The sequence below is a fragment of the Primulina tabacum genome, chromosome 4 (assembly GCF_025594145.1).
Source record: "Primulina tabacum isolate GXHZ01 chromosome 4, ASM2559414v2, whole genome shotgun sequence".
Taxonomy (NCBI): Eukaryota; Viridiplantae; Streptophyta; class Magnoliopsida; order Lamiales; family Gesneriaceae; genus Primulina; species Primulina tabacum.
The window spans coordinates 42,712,758-42,731,170 of NC_134553.1; the positions used below are offsets into that span (position 1 = coordinate 42,712,758).

Sequence of the window (18,413 nt, forward strand, 5' to 3'; positions counted from 1 at the left end):
GGGGACTACTGACCCGATGATAGCTGAAGGATAAATTAAGTCCATCAAGGTGATTTTTGTTTTTATGGAGCTGCAAGATGCAGATAGGGTCAAGTGTGCCACATCCCTTCTGACAGGGGACGCCAGACTGTGGTGGGATAGTGCGTCGGTGTTAGTGAACTAACAAACACTAACGTGGAATGGATTTAAAGAGGTATTCTACTCCAAGTACTTCACTTAAGAAGTACGATCCAGATTGACTAGGGAGTTCATGACGCTGCGACAGGGAGACAGCAGCGTGGCAGACTTTGTCAGAAAGTTTGAAAGGGGGTGTCACTTTGTGCCCCTGATAACTAATGATGTCCAGGGAAAGCTGAGGCATTTCATGGATGGTTTGCAGCCGATCTTGCACCGTGACGTGAGGGTTGCTGGTCCGACTACGTATGTCATTGCCGTGTCTAGAGCCTTGGCGGCAGAGCAAGACCAGAGAGATATCGAGGTTGACAGGCAGGGCAAGAGTCCCTGTCAGGCACCGCAGCAGCAGTAACAGCGACCTCATTTAGGAGGCCTTACCAGGGGCAGCCAGGGAATAAGCCATTTCAGGGATCATCGAAAGGCAAGGGTCCTGTTCCACAGCAGAAGACTCCCAGAGGCCGGGTGAGTACCCGGTGTGCCCGAAGTGCCACCGCCAGCATCCGGTACAGTGTTTATATGGATCGGGCAAGTGCTTTAAGTGCGGAGCTAGCGATCACATGTTAAAGGAGTGCCCACAATGGAAGAAGCCGACCCAGGGAAGGGTATTCGCCATGCATGCTCAGGAGGCGAACCCAGACAAGACATTATTGACCGGTAAACTCATTTAGTTAAGCCCCATATTATTTTGCCATGCATGTTTTGAATTTGGTTTTGGGATTATTAGTGTGCTAGTTAGTAATTTTGGTGACTTGGGATATAAATTTCTACTGTGCTTGAGGCTAAGATTAGAATTTTGAGATATAAGTCTTTGTGTTGTACCAACGTCTCTCAGGAAATATTTTCATAAAAAGAGTCGCGACAAAGGCCTTGATAGATTCAGGGGCCACCCACTCTTTTATCTCAGAGACGTTCGCTAATCATCAGGACGTTAAGTCTATTGGAATTGACGTGAGCTATTCAGTGACAGTCCCATCAGGGGAAGAATTATCAGCTACTAGCGTGGTCAAAGACATCGATCTTGAACTGTAGGGCCACCTAGTGTACACCGATCTAATCGTATTGCCGATGCTAGAATTTGACATCATTTTGAGAATGGACTGGTTGACGAAGAACAGAGTTCTTATCGATTTCCAGAAAAGGTCAGTGTTGGTAAGACCTTTGGGCATGGAGCAGTTTCTCTTTGAGCTAGCGAGATGGAGGAGTTTCCCTCGCATGATCTCTTGCATGTAGGCGCGGAGACTTATGCACAAGGGTTGTCAGGCTTTCCTGGCCAGCATTGTGTCTGCAACTGACGTACCCACTCCGTCAATAGCTGATGTACCAGTAGTCAGAGATTTTCCTGACGTCTTCCCAGATGATGTCACGAGCCTTCCTCCAGAGAGAGAGGAGGAGTTTTCCATTGATCTTTTGCCAGGCACCGTGCCAATCTCTAAGGCACCGTGCCGGTTAGCTCCAGCTGAGATGTTAGAACTCAAACAGCAGATTCAGGAGCTTCTAGACAAAGAATTCATCTGCCCTAGTTTCTCATCATGGGACGCACCAGTGCTCTTTGGGAAGAAGAAATACGGGAGCATGAGGCTGTGTATCGATTACCGAGAACTGAACAAGGTAACGATCAAGAATAAATACCCACTTCCAAGGATCGAGGACTTGTTTGATCAGTTGCAGGGAGCTACAATGTTCTCTAAGATAGATCTTCGATCGGGGTATCACCAGCTGAAGGTGAAAGATGCATATGTTCATAAAATAGCCTTCAGAACCAGTTATGGGCATTACGAGTTCTTAGTGATGCGGTTCGGACTGACGAATGCTCCAACGATTTTCATGGACCTCATGAACCGAGTATTCCAGCCCTACCTAGATCAGTTTTTCATAGTGTTCATTGACGACATTCTTATCTACTCAAAGAGCAATGAGGAGCACGTTCAGCATTTGGGTACAGTTTTACAGGTCTTGCAGAGTCGCAAGTTGTTTGAAAAATTCAGTAAGTGCGAATTTTGGTTGGAGAAGGTAGCATTTTTGGGTCATATAATATCTATCAGCGGTATCGAGGTGGATCCAGCTAAGGTAGTAGCAGTTAAGGAATGGGTTGAGCCGAAGAATCCATCAGAGATCTGCAGTTTCCTAGGCCTAGCAGGCAACTACAGGAAGTTCATTCAGGGATTTTCTTCGATAGCAGTGCCACTCACGTCACTGACCAAGAAAATTGCTAAATTTATTTGGAGTGATTAGTGCCAGAAGAGCTTTGACACTTTGAAGCAAGTTCTTATTTCAGCGCCAGTGTTAGCCATGCCGGCAGGGCAAGGTAATTTCGTGTTGTACACCGATGCATCTAAGCTCGGGTTAGGCGCAGTGTTGATGAAGCATGGTCGGGTTATAGCTTATGCTTCCAGGCAGTTGATAGTGCATGAGAAGAACTACCCGACTCATGATCTTGAGTTAGCTGCAGTTGTCTTTACGTTAGAGATATGAAGACACTATCTGTATGGCGAGAAATGCCAAATATTCACTGATCAGAGGAGTCTCAAGTATTTCTTCACGCAGGAAAGAGCTGAACATGAGACAAAGACGGTGGTTGGAGTTGGTAAAAGACTACGATTGTGAGATTAGCTACCATCCAGGGAAAGCTAATGTTGTGGCAGATGCCTTGAGCCGTAAAGTTGCAGTCGTAGCACAGATGTCAGCACAGAGATATCTTCAATCAGAGATACAGAGGTTTGATTTAGAAGTTTATCCTAAGGGCAGGGCTCCTAAGCTGTCTAAGGTCATCTCCAACCCATTACACTATCTTAGTGTCACACTAACTTTAAAATAGTGTAATTCTTACACTAAATCTAAAATTCATCTCCAACCCATCAACTCTAAACTCTACACCAAAAAGAATATTCTCAGAATATTCTCTATTATTTTATTCACAACAAATAATTTATTTCACAAAATATTTTTAAACACAATAATTAAAATATCATTAATATCTAAAATAATGTATATATCGAAATTCATTATAAATATACATGAATTAAAATTTTAATTAAATAAATTTTTTTGAATTACGTTAAAATTTTTTAGTATTTAATATTATTATTTTAAATATTTAAGCTTAATACTTAATTGAATGTAATTAATTAATCTTTGAAAAAAATTTCAATCACACATATAAATAATTTGAACATAAATTACTAACATACAATCAATATTAAAATGATGCATATAAAATAGAAATGACACACAAATATCCAAATTTTAATTAATGGAATTACTATATAAATCCCATAAATGATCGATTAGTGCATCTCATAGTGCGAAGTAAGCCTCCCTGTCCCTTACTTTTTTATACCGAGCAAAAAATTCTTGAAATCTTATATTTTGATCCGTAACTATTTCCACATTTGCAGTTGGTGCTTCCATCGCATCTTGAATTGGTGTATTCAAGTCACGTTCATCCTCGATAATCATATTGTGCATTATAATACATACAGTCATTATAGCTTGCAAGTCTTTCTTCTGCCAAGCACGTGCCGGAGATGATACAATTGCAAATCGTGATTGAAGTACTCCAAACGCACGTTCGACATCTTTTCTACACGACTCTTGTTTCATTGCAAAATATTTTTTTTTGGGACCGCGGGGATCATGAATAGTTTGAACAAGAGTTGACCATTTAGGATATATACCATCAGCTAAGTAATATCCTCGATGATATTCTTTTCCACCAATTAAGTAATTAGCCGGAGGTGCGATACCTTGTGCAAGATTTGAAAATAGATTGGATGCTTTGAGAACATTGATGTCATTGTTAGACCCTGGCATACCAAAAAATGCATGCCATATCCAAAGATCATAATCAGCAACTGCTTCCAAAATAATGGTCGGAGAACCACTACGACCCGCATATTGTCCTGCCCATGCTGTTGAGCAATTTTTCCATCTCCAATGCATACAATCCAAGCTTCCCAACATTCCAGGAAATCCACGTTTTTCACCAATACGTAGTAGTCTCTCAATATCAATGTGGGTAGGTGACCTTAGGTATCTCTCTGCAAACACCTCTACAATGTCTCGACAAAAACGTTGAAGACATTGAATTGTGGTCGATTCTCCTATTTTAATATACTCATCTGCAGCATCCGCTGGTGTACAGTAGGCCAACATCCGCATTGCAGCTGTAATTTTTTGATTAGTAGAAAGTCCAAGTCGACCAAGACCATCTATCCGTTGTGTGAAAAAACGATCATGATTCTTCACGGCATCGACAATACGGAGAAAAAGGCCTCGTGACATGCGAAAACGTCTTCGAAACATTACTTCATTGTATCTTGGATTCTCAGCAAAATAATCGTTGAATAGATTACGATCAGCCATTTCTCGATCACGCGGAATCACGATACGACCGGGAATCGACCCTCCATGTTTGACTTCAGATTCATGTTGCTCGAGATATGAAGCCGCTAAAATGGTGTTATTGGTGGCTAGACTCCCTAATAAATTCTTTGTTTCATTGATGGACTCAAATTGATCTATAACCTGTGAATCAAATTCATCAGATGAGCTAGATGATGCTGAATTGAAAAAAATGAAAATTTTGAAAATTCATGGTGTCTAGTGATAGTTGTAAATCTGTAAGTATGCTTTATGTATCTTCATATGATTTATATTATATAGCAAAACTAAATCCATCCACGTGATCTTTATCTTATATCCAGAAAATCTTATCCGATTTATTAACCGTCGGATTAGATTTCTTTCAATCAACACCTTATAATCTTTATCCTAATTTCTACATTTACATGACACATCATTTTCCTTGCTATTATTGTATCAATTTCTTTGTTCTTATCTTGTGTTTGATGACTCAAATGGTGTGCCATGTTGATGTTGTCCTCTGACCTTTTGTTGGCATGCATGCCCATTTCTACATACATATACTAATTCATGGTTATTGTAGACGTGAGAGGTAGGCAGGAGCCGCACCATTCTTCCTACCTCTACGTGTAGTTACGGACAGCAAATGCAACAGATATCATCAAGATCGGACCTAATGAATAGAGACCAAACACACCACCTAAAGATATCTACTTGAAATCTTATCCGATTTATTTACTATCGGATTAGATTTTTTTCAATCGAAACCATAAAATATTTATCTTGTATCTTGAAAATCTTATCACATTTATATACCGTCGGATTAGATTTCATTCAATCACAACCATCAACTTCATATCATCTAACACTACTCAGTCTATAAATAGATATAACATTATTCCAGAATTGAGTCACTATTGACATTCTCGATTTACTAAATATTATACTTATCGCTCAACAAATTTTAGTTTCAATGTCTTCGAATGCACGAAGTGCTTCTTATTCATATCAAGAAGACATACACCTTTGTCATATTTATCTAGACATTTCCCAAGATCCTATCATAGGCATAAACCAATCTCGAAATCAATTTTGGAGTCGTATCGAGCAAAGCTACAAAAATTCCAAAGCACCTGACATGACTGAAGTTCGTAACAAAAGATCTGTGCAATCTCGTATGGGGTTAATATTGGCGGCAATTAGTAAATTAAAAGGATGCATCAAACAAATTGAACAACTCCATCCAAGCGGTGCTTCAGAAATGGATATTGTGAGTTTTGTTTTTAATGAAATATCTGCACTTATATATTATTATCATTACTTTTGATAATTTAATATTACATTAATTTTATATACAGCTAATTCGTGCAAAAGAGTTGATGAAACATGATGCGAATTTTAAGAAAGATTTTAAGTTTGATCATGTATGGTCTATTATGAAAGATATGGAGAAATTTGCAGCTTCATCAAACCCCTCACGGACATCAATTCAAAGAGGTATTGAATTTTTTGAATCTCCACAATCAGACACACAAGCAACGGATTCTCCCAAATCAGCGTCCCCTGGATTATCACCGTTTGAGATCAACTTAAGTGATGAAAATATTGGTGGTACTTCGTCAGAACGACCAATTGGAGTTAAAAAAGCAAAATTGAAAAAGAAAAAAGATGAATATATGTGTCAAACAATTGAATCATTGAGATTAGAACAAGAAAAAATTCTTGAAATTATCCAAACTTGAAATGTTTATCGTGAACATAACAATGAATTACAGATAAAACGTATGCAGCAAACTGAACGAAAATTGGAACAAAACGAAACAAAAATAGAACAAAATCGACAAATGTTGGATCTGAAAAAGTTTCAGGAAGAAAACAAAATTTTAGTAATTGATCTCAACTCTATTCAAGATCCATCTTTGCGTGAAAACTTTCGGGCTGAACAGTCAAGAATTTTGAATGAAAGGGAAGTAAGAAAACGTGCACGTGATAGTCTGAACTATGACAAATATTTTAGAGATATTGGAGGATCTGGATCCAGCTTACCAGAGTTTTAAAATTTATGTGCTTGTAAGGCTAATTTATTTAGTTGTATTGTGGTGTGATTTTTAATATTTTATTGTTTATTATCTTGTTTAAGTTTATGTATCTTAAATATTAGTGATCTTATTTTATTTTATGATGTATTGTAATGTCATTTTCAATAATAAAGTGATTTATTATGTTTGTTTATTTCATTCAATAATGTAATTATTGAATAAATAAAGTTTTTAAAAAAATGGTTACAAATTTACATGATAATATAATTAATTTATTAATAATTAGGTTTAAAATATATTACAATAACAATTAAAATAAAAAACACCATAATTAATTAATTAATTGCATAAAATAATATAAGATAATAATTGCTAATTTTGATAGGATAAATTCATTTTAAACATAAATACATATGATAAAATAATTAAATAAATATAATAATTGCTAATTATATATATATATATATTGACTTAATTAGAAATACTTTGCTTATAAAATATTTCGTATGAGGGTATGTGCAATGTTCAATTAATCACATAAAAAAACCAAAAAACAAAAAACAAAAAAAAAAGGGATTTACGCTATTGCTACAGTAGGTGCAATACTGTAGGTGCAATACTGTAGCACACCACCAAAATGGAGTAGGAAATGGTGTTGGGTTGGAGAAGAAAAATTCACACTATGATGGAGTATCACACCAACATGGTGTTGGGTTGGAGATGGCCTAATCTGACAGTCCAATCTTCTTTGTTTGACCGAATCCGTGAAGGTCACCCTTCAGATGAGCAGTTGCAGAAATGGAGTCTGAAGGATGAAGCCAAGGGCAGTGTACTCTAAACAGTGTCTGATGGTATTGTGAGGTACAGAGGTAGGATGTGGGTGCCTAGTGTTGATTCAATCAGAGAGGATATTCTAAAAGAGGCACATATATCTCCGTACTCCATTCATCCAGGAGGTACCTAGATGTACAAGGATTTGCATATCCTGTATTGGTGGACAGGTATGAAGCGAGACATCCACCGATTTGATTCTGAATGTCTCACTTGTCAGCAGGTGAAGGCAGAGCATCAGAGACCAGTAGAAATGCTTAAGCCGCTCCCTATCCCCGAGTGGAAGTAGGAGAATATTACCATGGACTTCGTTGTTGGTTTGCCGAGGTCAGTTAGAGAATCCAATGCTATTTGAGTTATGGTGGATCGACTCACTAAGTCGGCACACTTCTTGCCAGTGAAGACGACTTTCTCCATGACGCAGTATGCGGAGTTCTATATCAGGGAGATAGTTCGATTGCACGGGATCCCAGTTGCTATTGTGTCCGACAGGGACCCGAGGTTTACATCGTCCTTTTGGAAGAGTTTGCATGCATCCATGGGGATGAAATTGCTATTAAGTACAGCTTTCCACCCTCAGACAGATGGCCAGTCTGAGCGAGTGATTCAGATTTTGGAGGATTTGTTGTGAGCTTGTATAATTGATTTCCATGGGGCTTGGGAATCTAAGCTACCTCTAGTAGAGTTTACCTACAACAACAGTTTTCAATCATCTATTGGTATGGCTCCCTGCGAGTCATTATATGGGAGGAAGTGCATATCACCGATTCATTGGGATGAAGTCGGTGAGAGATCAGAACTTGGCCCAGAGATCGTGCAGAAGACTGCAGATGTAGTGGTCAAGATCCGAGAAAGGATGAAGACCGCCCATAGTCGTCAAAAGAGTTATGCTGACAAGAGAAGAAGGGATCTAGAGTTTGCCACAGGTGATCACTTTTTTGTAAGGATAGCACCCATGAAGGGTGTTATGAGATTTGGAAAGAGAGGCAAGCTTAGTCCGAGGTTTATTGGACCGTTTGAGATTCTTGATAGAATTGGGACAATAGCTTATCGTGTAGCCTTACCGCCGAATCTGGCCAGGGTACTACAATGTGTTCCACGTCTCGATGTTAAGGAAGTACCTAGCTAATCCTTCGTATGTTTTGAGCTACGAGCCGTTGCAGCTTGCTCCTAGACCTGTCATATGAGGAAAGACCCGTCCAAATCCTAGACAGACAGAAACGGAGACTTCAGAACAAGGTGACCAAGTTGGTTAAAGTTCGGTGGCTACATCAATCAGTGGAAGAGGCCACTTGGGAGACAGAAGCAGATATGAGAAGCCGGTATCCGGAGTTGTTTGGTAAGATTTAATTTCGAAGACGAAATTTATATAAGTGGGGGAGGAACTGTAGAGCTCAAAATCAGTATGCGTAAATTCCTTGCATCTATTTTATTGTTAAATAATTTATTTAAATTTTAAATGATTTTTAGCTACACATGATTTGTGTAATTGCACTATTTCAAATCATTTATGCTTATGTGATGCACGTTAAAATATTTTCTCGAGTTTCATGTTTCAGGCGATTATTCGACTGTGGGATCGAGGAAAAGAGACCGGAGACGATTTTGGCAATTTTTAAAATGTGATATTTTATCTTAAGTTAGGATTGGGACATTTTAAAAGATTTATTTAGTTTTTAGTATTTTTAAAGCCTAATTGATTCAATTAGTGATTTTAGGATTTTAAAACTTTTAAAGTATAGCAAGTGTACATTTTATTTTAAATTAAGAGATGTTATTTAAAGTTAGAGGAAGGTTAGTATTTTAATTATTTGTTAATTATCAATTTAGCAAATAATTACCCCTAATTACCTACACTAACTCACGCACACACACCTACAAGTAAAACACACTCACAATTCTTTACACTCTATTTCAGATTTTGAGAGAGAAAACCTAGGGTTCTTGTCTCTAGAGCAGCCTCCCCTTCCTCGGATTTCTACCAGCAAGTTTTCGTTGATCTCATTGCAAGAAAATCATTCCACGATCGTCCCGGATCAACCCTCGCTTCTTTCACGCCTCGATATCGTCGTTTCAGTATTTCAAATCGTCAAAAGGCATGTATATTCTTTCGTTTCTGCATCAATCTTGTCATAGTAAATATTTTGATGTTTATTGTATGACAACCATGTGTATGTTATGTAAGAGTTTGAGCAAATATGGTTGGATCACTTTTGAAACGGTTTTTGGATCTCAAAACTCGAATTTGCTGTCTTTTAATTACTGCGACTTTTCGGTCGATTTTCTGGAAAAACTTTCAACATATGAAACGTATAACTTTTTGATACCTTTGATTTGATATAAAATTCGAAATATTTGGATAAGAATTGAGTGAGTTATAGCCGTTTTCGTGGGACTGCTCAAACTGCGTTTTTCCGAAAAATATGTTCCTGATGTGTTCTTGAAGTTTTATTGTTGCAGGCTTCGTTAGGGATCGACGGATGAGTGCTGCTGTGTTTAAGTACATCAAGAATAATGTTGGGATGATTGTTGGTGTTTCGTTTCATGTCGTTAGGCACTCAATTGAATTAGAAGTTGTAGGAATTGATTTGGTGTCAAATGTCGTGTTCACGGATTGGGTCGCGTCGTTTGTGATGCGTAGCTGTTTTGAGGTGTTTGTTGGAGTTTTATTAAGTGTCCATAGCATCCTAGGATGGGTCTCGAGGCATTGGTTCATGGTCTGTATGATCGAGTTAGGAGGGATAAGCCTTAAGTATAGTGTTTTTTCGTTAGTTCGCGATTCCAGCACCTACACGGACCTGTAGACGGACCCTGGCACGGGGTCCAGTGCACTTTTTCCTTCAAAATGTGAATTTCCAGTGCCTACTCGAACCCCTACACGGACCCGTACACGGGGTCCGTGTACCCCTTTTAAAAAAAAATTATTTTTTTTATTTTTTAATACGAATATAAAATATAGGATTTGGTTTGTGGTTATGAATATAAAATATAGGATTTGTTTTGGGGTTTTATGTCATGATTTGGTACGATGATTAAACGAGGTCAAGTCCCGAGAGATTTAGAATGTCATAAGGAAAATTGTCATTTTTGAGTGTGAGCATGGCTATACGTCTAAGCTATGAAAGATAAGTGTTTGAACTCATGTTAGTATGTGCAGCAGTGGCCCCAAGTGAGATCCAGCTAATCCCTCAACGCCAAGTAAGTATGTTCGACGTTCAAAAGAAAATATTTTCAAATTTTGAGGTATGCTAAATGTCTTGTGATCAAATTATGTATGAGATTAGAAAGCGGTAAAGTATGACCAGGGACCAATCCACCCCGGTAAAGCATGGCGGTGTTTAGATCAGGATTGGAAAGCGGTAAAGCATGACCAGGGACCAATCCACCCGTTAAAGCATGAACGGGGATCTCATGTATGTGGCAGTTGATCTTCCCTGTCAGCCCAGTACTGCGGTTTAGTCTGATCAGGCGTATTTAAGTATAGGTCACTTGCTTTGAAACATATCTCTACGCAAAATGATGAAGTTTATGTATGTTCAAGTATGTGTGTTGCAAGAATGTTTCGGAAAAGTTGCACGTTATGGCACGTCTATGTTATGTAAGTGAGTTCAAGCTTTTACACGCATGTTCAAGTTTCAAGTATGTACGCTCTATTTTAAAGATTGCATGTGGTTTTACTACGTAGTACTTGTTATGTCCAGTTTATACATGTTGAGCATTTAGACTCACTAGACTTGATCGATGCAGGTGATGATGACTTTGAGGAGACAAGGGGTGCGGACCAGTGAGCTGGCTTGGACTGAGTGGGATGCTAAACTCGAGGACCGCCCATGTTTTTAGTTTTTATGCAAAGCTTCAATTACTCTGATTTCATGTTTTGGGTTACGATGTTTAAACAAGTGTTTTTAGCAAACTCTATTCACGATATTTTTATTGCAATTATTTTTGGATGAACAGTTTATTTTAAATCGAAATTTGAGAGTTTATTTAGTATTTAAGAAAAAATTTATTTTTCCACAAATTTCAAGTAGTTAAAAAGTACGGTACGTTACATAAATGTGCATGCATCCTTATCTTTCAATCGTCAAAATCTTCCTTGGAGAATATTGGAATCTTGTTGAAAGAGGTCATTTATGTATAGTGTTCAGATACGAGAATTAACTCTCTCTGGTACCACTTATTAGAGTCGAGAGATTGGTTTAGAGTTGGTAAATAAACAATATCCACAAATAATCACAGTATTTAATTGAAATTTTTGTCGGTTAGACTTCAATAAACTAATAGTTGGGTATTGTGCGGAAATAAGCTCACTAAAACGATTTAACACAAAAAAAAATGGTAAGGCCAAATATCAGTTGGGCTAACAAAACTAAAAGTAATTGTAAGCACACACACAATTGTTGTTGGATGTTCGAAGATTTGAACAAATCATATATCATCACTTCTTCCACTTTGGAATGATTAACCTGGAAGATTTTGACAATTGCAAGTAATTTGCAACAATCCAGTTTAACAGAGATTATCTTTGGCTTACTGAAACTCCTAAATATTTCACAACTTAAACAAAATGATCACTAAGACTCTTACTGTCAAATAGAAGTATTTATCAAAAAAATATACTGGCACGATTGATCCTCAATGATCAGATGGAATAATAAATTAAGTTAGTGCTGAAAAATACCTTGATCAGTTTGTCTCTGAAAGCTTTTATCAGCATAATGTAGATCATGGATAGATAGATTGTATATTGTAATCTCTAGTATATGGATGTCCATCCGACTATCGGCTTTTTGAATTTGATAGTCATTTCCAGATCAAAAAGTTGTGTTATTTCATCATCCTTTCTGACAAATAGTACACTCTGGTAGTCCACATGAATTTCGACGTTCTAACAGACCTGAAAAGCTGTTAATGTACGGAAGATTTTATTTGATATGTCAGTAGGGCTCTGATCTTCAAAAGAATATACTATAAATCTTCAGAAAATGTCCGTTGGAAAGCTTGACTGACTCAATTAAGTAGAGTGGTAAGTAATATTTGAACATGTATCCTTTGATAATCATTTATCTTCCGATAATCAATTACGCTTAATTTCAGTTAGGCTTAGTAATCAATTTGGCTTAGGAAACCTTAACACATGAATAATCAGTTTCACTTATGAATTCAGTTCGACCAGACTTTTATTAAACTGATCATCTTAAATCAGGAGTCTTTTGTTAAATCACTTAAATTCAATTAATCCAACAAAATTCTTACAAATGGTTATACTAGTATCGATCATTATTCAACCGGTAATGTATATCAAAATAAAATTTCGAATAATTTAATTTTATCTATAGGGACATGAATGTGTTGTATTTTAAATCACAAGTAACATGCCTTTGTATACATGAACCACTAAAAACCAGACAATTTCAAGCTGTGGATCGCTTGTACATGATAGTTAAACTTAGTTTGTTCGATTCAACTCTAAGAAACCTATTCGAATTAAGTGTTCGATGCTGTAATAGAGATTATGAGCTTGGTTCGGCTGAGGTGCAAGTTTAGTTAATTTTCAATCCTTTAAAAGCTTCTATTCACGAAAGAATTAATAACAGAGAGAAGCTTCTATATTTAAGTACGAAATATTATCCTGTTGTAAGGATTTTCTTTCAGAAATAATAACGAAAAAAAAATCAATTGATAATTTTATCAATTTATGGATGTTTTTCTTGTAAGTTGTATCAGGTGTCAAAAACTAACCCGACCTCCAACCCGACTGAGTCAACTAAAAATTCTGGGTTAGGGTTGGAGGTTTCTGGGTTCGGATCAAAATGGGTCGGACTCAGAATCTGACCCAAATTTTTTTTTATTGAGTTGGGTTCGAGTTGACCTGAATTAACCCGTTTAGTTAATTCTTGGTGCATTTATACTTAATTTTATTTGTAAAATGTATGGTTAGTTTTTTTGTAGCACTATATATATATTTGACATATAGATGATATTATCCCCATACAAGAATATCTTATTACTTGATAATATTATTTTAAATATCTAACATATATATTATATTTCAAAACAAAGGTTTTCTTAGAAGATGAAAATATTAAAAAACTAATATATTAAATAATTTCAAAATATTTTGTGATATCGGTATTAAATGAAAATATATCTCAAAAAAAAAATTTTATAAAAAGTATGCAAGATAAACGTTATTATATTATTAAATTTTTAAATGTTCTTAAAATGATTGATTTTAATAAGGACGCAAAAAAGATGGGCAAAAACTTGTATGAGACGGTATCACGGGTCGTATTTTGTGAGACATGTCTCTTATTTGGGTCATCCATGAAAAAATATTGCTTTTATGCTAAAAGTATTACCTTTTATTGTGGATATCTGTAAGGTTGACTCGTTTCATAGATAAAGATCCATGAGACCGTCTCACAAGAAACATACTCAAAAAGTTGTTACGTCTTCTAAGGTCAGCCTTATTTGGTATTCTCCTCTGTTCTTTTGAATTGTTAATTAGTGTTATTTTTATCTCATCCTTTTTAGTTTCTTAAGTTATAATTTTATTATTATAGTTTTATTGTGCAATTGTGGATTAATTAATAGTTTAGACAATTACTATTAAATTCTTAAATTTAAAATCATGAAACATAAATATCATATTTAAGTTAGGCTTTGTTATTGTGTGTTTAAATAAAAATATTATTATTGTTATTTTTTTATATTTATTTAACTATTTTGTTAAAAATAAAATAATAATGCATTAATGTTGTATAATAAAAAAATAAATCAAGTTGGTTCTGGTTCTGATTCTGTTTGAGAGTTTTCGAGTTGTTTCAGGTTCAAATTGGAATTTTTTTGTAATATATTTTTTTCGATCTGAGTCAAACCCACCCGAATTGACAAGTTGTACACACACATAATGAAAAATGATCATTGAATTGATATGGGCCTTGGGCTTTTTATTTAGTTAGTTTGTATATATTGCAAGTATAATTGACCTTTTAATCATAAACTTGTTTTTTTGGATGTGAAACAGGTAAAAAGAAGTCCAATTCTTGCTTATAATTTTGCAGTCCCTCAAAAGTTTTAAAAATAAAATAAAATGCAAGTTCACCTTTTATTATTATTTTTTCTCTGATCAATACCAACATTTGCCGAAAATTAGTACAATTATTTAGGGCTAACGAACTTTACTGATATCATAGAATTAAATATGATATTAAAGTTAAATTGGCTTATCTATTTCTTTATTTTTTCCCTTTTGAAATAAAAAAAAAAGTTGAACAATTTACTAGGGAAATAATTATTAGATTTTCTATATATCAATATTCGGTGTGTTGAGCCTGTACGCCACATTAGAGGGATCTACTTTTGACTACAAAAAGGAAAAAAAATAAAGTAATAGTTTTACTTCATGAATAAATTTTTTCCTCATTGATTTTCATTAAAAAAATTACGCAAAGTGGAAAATTAAAGAAAGAAGCCCAATAGAGATATGTCAATTAAAAATTGTTCAACCCAAACCTAATTCAACTCGAAAACATCCAAGTTTAAATCCCATGAAGTCCTCCAAAATCCTGGTTGTCAAACACACTGTAAGCATAATGGTTATTCACAAATTCTGATTCCTTTTGCAAGGCTGTCACCTCATATTAATTTCCAATATAAACTTAATTTCTCCAATTATATTTTTTTTCTTAAGAAAAAGGTTTAAATATCTTTAACGGCTCATTCCAATAAACTTCAATAGATTTACAAACGTATCTATACAAAATTATCTTTATCGAAACATAAAAGCCTATGACCTCTAAAAACAATAAAAAAAATAAATAAATAAATTCTACTAAAAATATTTAATCAAAATAAGTAAAACAACTATAAGTATTATACTATTTTACATAAATATTTATATGGCATAGTTTGGTACACATGATAGGATAAACATGTGATATATAATATAAGAATAAATAAGATGTATGATATTATATTTAATGTTTGGTATGATTTTAATGAGAGTGATTAAATTTATATATTAGATTGTAATGACAAAATTAACATTATCATAATAAATTTTATAATTTCAAAGTTGTTGCTTGAGTTCATATTTTTTATCTGTTCATTCACCGATAGTGCTTGCATGATTTATTTATTTTTACCTAATTTTATATATTATATATTATGATAATTGAGCCCTTGATTTTGTGAGTCAAGTTAAATATCAATTTTTAAGATTAATCGAGTGATACTAATAATTTTATTGATATTTATAAAAATTATTTATATAATTATCTCGAATTTATTTATATAATTATCATAATATATAATATATAAAAATAAATAAAAATATTTATTTGATTTTAATTTCTACCTGCTAGCATAGTTTATAAAAATCATTTATAAATTATGGGCAGTTAAGTCATTTGTAGTGTATTTTATCATTAAATTAAAATTATCACACATAATAGAAAGAACATTTTATCATTCTAAAAAATTATTTATCAAGGGCCCATGATATTATCATGGGCAATATCATGGGCTTTTTAAAAGGATACCAAACATGGGATAAGGAGGATTATTTATCAATCCATCACTTATCCCATGTACAAAACTATGTCTTATATTGTATAATCTAAATGTAGATTACACATTCTCCGGTTATATATTGAAAATAATTTTTTTGTCCGTTAACTTGTTTTATGTGTTAGGTTTTGGTCCGTTAAGTATTCAAAGTTTATTTTTAACACATGAACTTTAAATTTTTTTTTTTTTTTGCTTTTAGTCTTGTTTTTTCGGAGTGCTGACGTGGTATTATAAAATGTTGATGTATTTATCATTACATCAACAGTTAGATCAAAATAGACAAATATTAAAAGTTAGTGTACCAAATCCAAAATTTGACGAGTTAATGAACGAAAATAAAATAAAAAATTGAACACGTCAGTGGACAAATTTTTTTTTCTAGTACATATTAACCATGTAATGATATATTTTGAAGCTATTACATACACATGCTGATTTGGGCCATAAAACAGAAAAGATAGTGAAAGCTAAAAAACAGAAGCTTAATACTTGAGGCTAGATTGGTCCCCTGTCAATAATTTAGGCCATGTCTAATGCATTTAATGCGTACCATGCCATCATAATCATTATGTTGAGACATCGTCGATGCATCATTTGAAGTTAAAAATAAGATAAATAATACGAAGATAAATAATTTAATATAATAAAATAAAATAAAAAATTGATAGTTAATATAATATTTGATTTGATTGATAGTTTGTTTGCTTTAATTGATTAAATTTGATATAAGATGATAAATTATCATTTTATCTTTTTAATAAATAATAAAATATTAATAATATTATTTATTAAGAGTAATATTGTAATTTAAATTTAGTTATTTGATTGATTTAAAATAAATAATTAGTAGATGGATAAATAATACGACGAAGTAAAAATAAAATTAGTTAAGATAAATTATCAATATGTACATTAATTGGCTGCAGCAGTTGATCAAATATGTACATTACTTGTAGGACTTTATCTGTGCATGAATCCCCCACAGTAATTGAAATTTGGGATATTAATTTTAAACGAAAGAAAAAAAAAACTGATATAATTCGATCTCTAATTAACATAGATTGAGGTTCATGGAGTAAAATGAAATTTAATTTGAAGGCACCAACAATAGCATAAGCAATGAAAAAATGAATTCTAATTATTGTTCTTGTAAGTTGGCTGATCATTGTTGACAATTGTGAGATCATGTCGATATATATTCCAATGAATAAAAATGACTAAAAATGTAAAAGAAGTCGATTTTTTGGGTTAACGACAAAGAGTAGGTCTATTGTGAGACGGTCTCACGAATCTTAATCTGTAAGACGGGTCAATCCTACCGATATTCACAATAAAAAGTAATATTCTTTGCATAAAAAATAATATGTTTTCATGGATGACTCAAATAAGAGATCTGTCTCACAAAATACGACCCGTGAGACCGTCTCACACAAGTTTTTGCCAATGACAAATTGCGACAAACTAGAGAACCAAAATCTTCTATAGATCATTTTATGGAACAAACTTCGCTTTTCCTCCCCTATAATAATAATATGGAAAGCTAGTTCTTTTGTTTAACTAACTTATTTAATTTTGAGTTTTGATCCACGACATTTTCCTAAAGTTTGGTTTTACTACGCTAACTTTTAATTTTTCGGCTATTTTAGTCCAATTACTGATATGACACTGGAAATGTTTGACATTCAAAATAGTCGAAAATTAAAAAATAGTGTACCGAAACCAAACTTTTGAAAATTTAATATACAAAAACCAAAAATAGAACAAGTTAATAGACTTAAAATAACCATTTTTCCTAATATTATAATATGCTGAGGAGGATTGATTGATATGGTACAGCAAGTAGGAAACTATATATATACATTAACACATAAATTCAACGAATCATTCCCATCAAGCCATAATTGAACAAAAGAGATTATTAATTATGGTCAATTAATGAGTATTCTTGCACATTCTCAGCTACACAGAAATTCCAAACAGATTGCATGGATTCACACCAAAGTAATTCCTCAGTCAATTAATTCCTCAGTTTCACACCATTTCCAAGAAACATTAATTAGTTACTTACAAAATTTATACTTCTTCATCAAGTCCCATGAATTCAAAAGAATATTAATCCTTCAAAAAAAACCATAGAAATTAAGCTAGCTGCCAGAGATGACCATATCAAAGAAGAAAACCCTAACCCTAAATACTCTGGGCCGGAAAGTGATCATATTCATCCATTTCTTGATGCACCGATCGATGAAATTAAGCATAAATTATGTCCTAATCTGAAATCAGAATATGAACCAACAGACCAATAATAAATAGAGTTTAATACAAGGGAACGTTATAATTTAAAATAAATTGTTCCTCCATTAGTTAAAACTAGTGATTTTACATGATTATATATATAAAAATGAAAGAAAAAAGACAAAGAGAGAGTCTACG

General features: G+C 34.0%; 1 protein-coding gene across 1 annotated transcript; it reads right to left on the reverse strand.

Moving 5' to 3' along the window:
* Positions 1 to 3,468: 3,468 nt before the first annotated feature.
* LOC142542006 (protein ANTAGONIST OF LIKE HETEROCHROMATIN PROTEIN 1-like) lies at positions 3,469 to 4,784 on the reverse strand. Its single transcript, XM_075648454.1, has one exon. It carries the CDS (start codon positions 4,534 to 4,536, stop codon positions 3,469 to 3,471), a length of 1,068 nt encoding a protein of 355 aa, XP_075504569.1. The 5' UTR covers positions 4,537 to 4,784.
* Between the last annotated feature and the right edge of the window lie 13,629 nt (positions 4,785 to 18,413).

What these genes read in the sequence shown, in the direction of transcription:
- LOC142542006 (XM_075648454.1), bottom strand. Translation starts at nt 4,536, where the DNA reads ATGGCTGATCGTAATCTATTCAACGATTATTTTGCTGAGAATCCAAGA.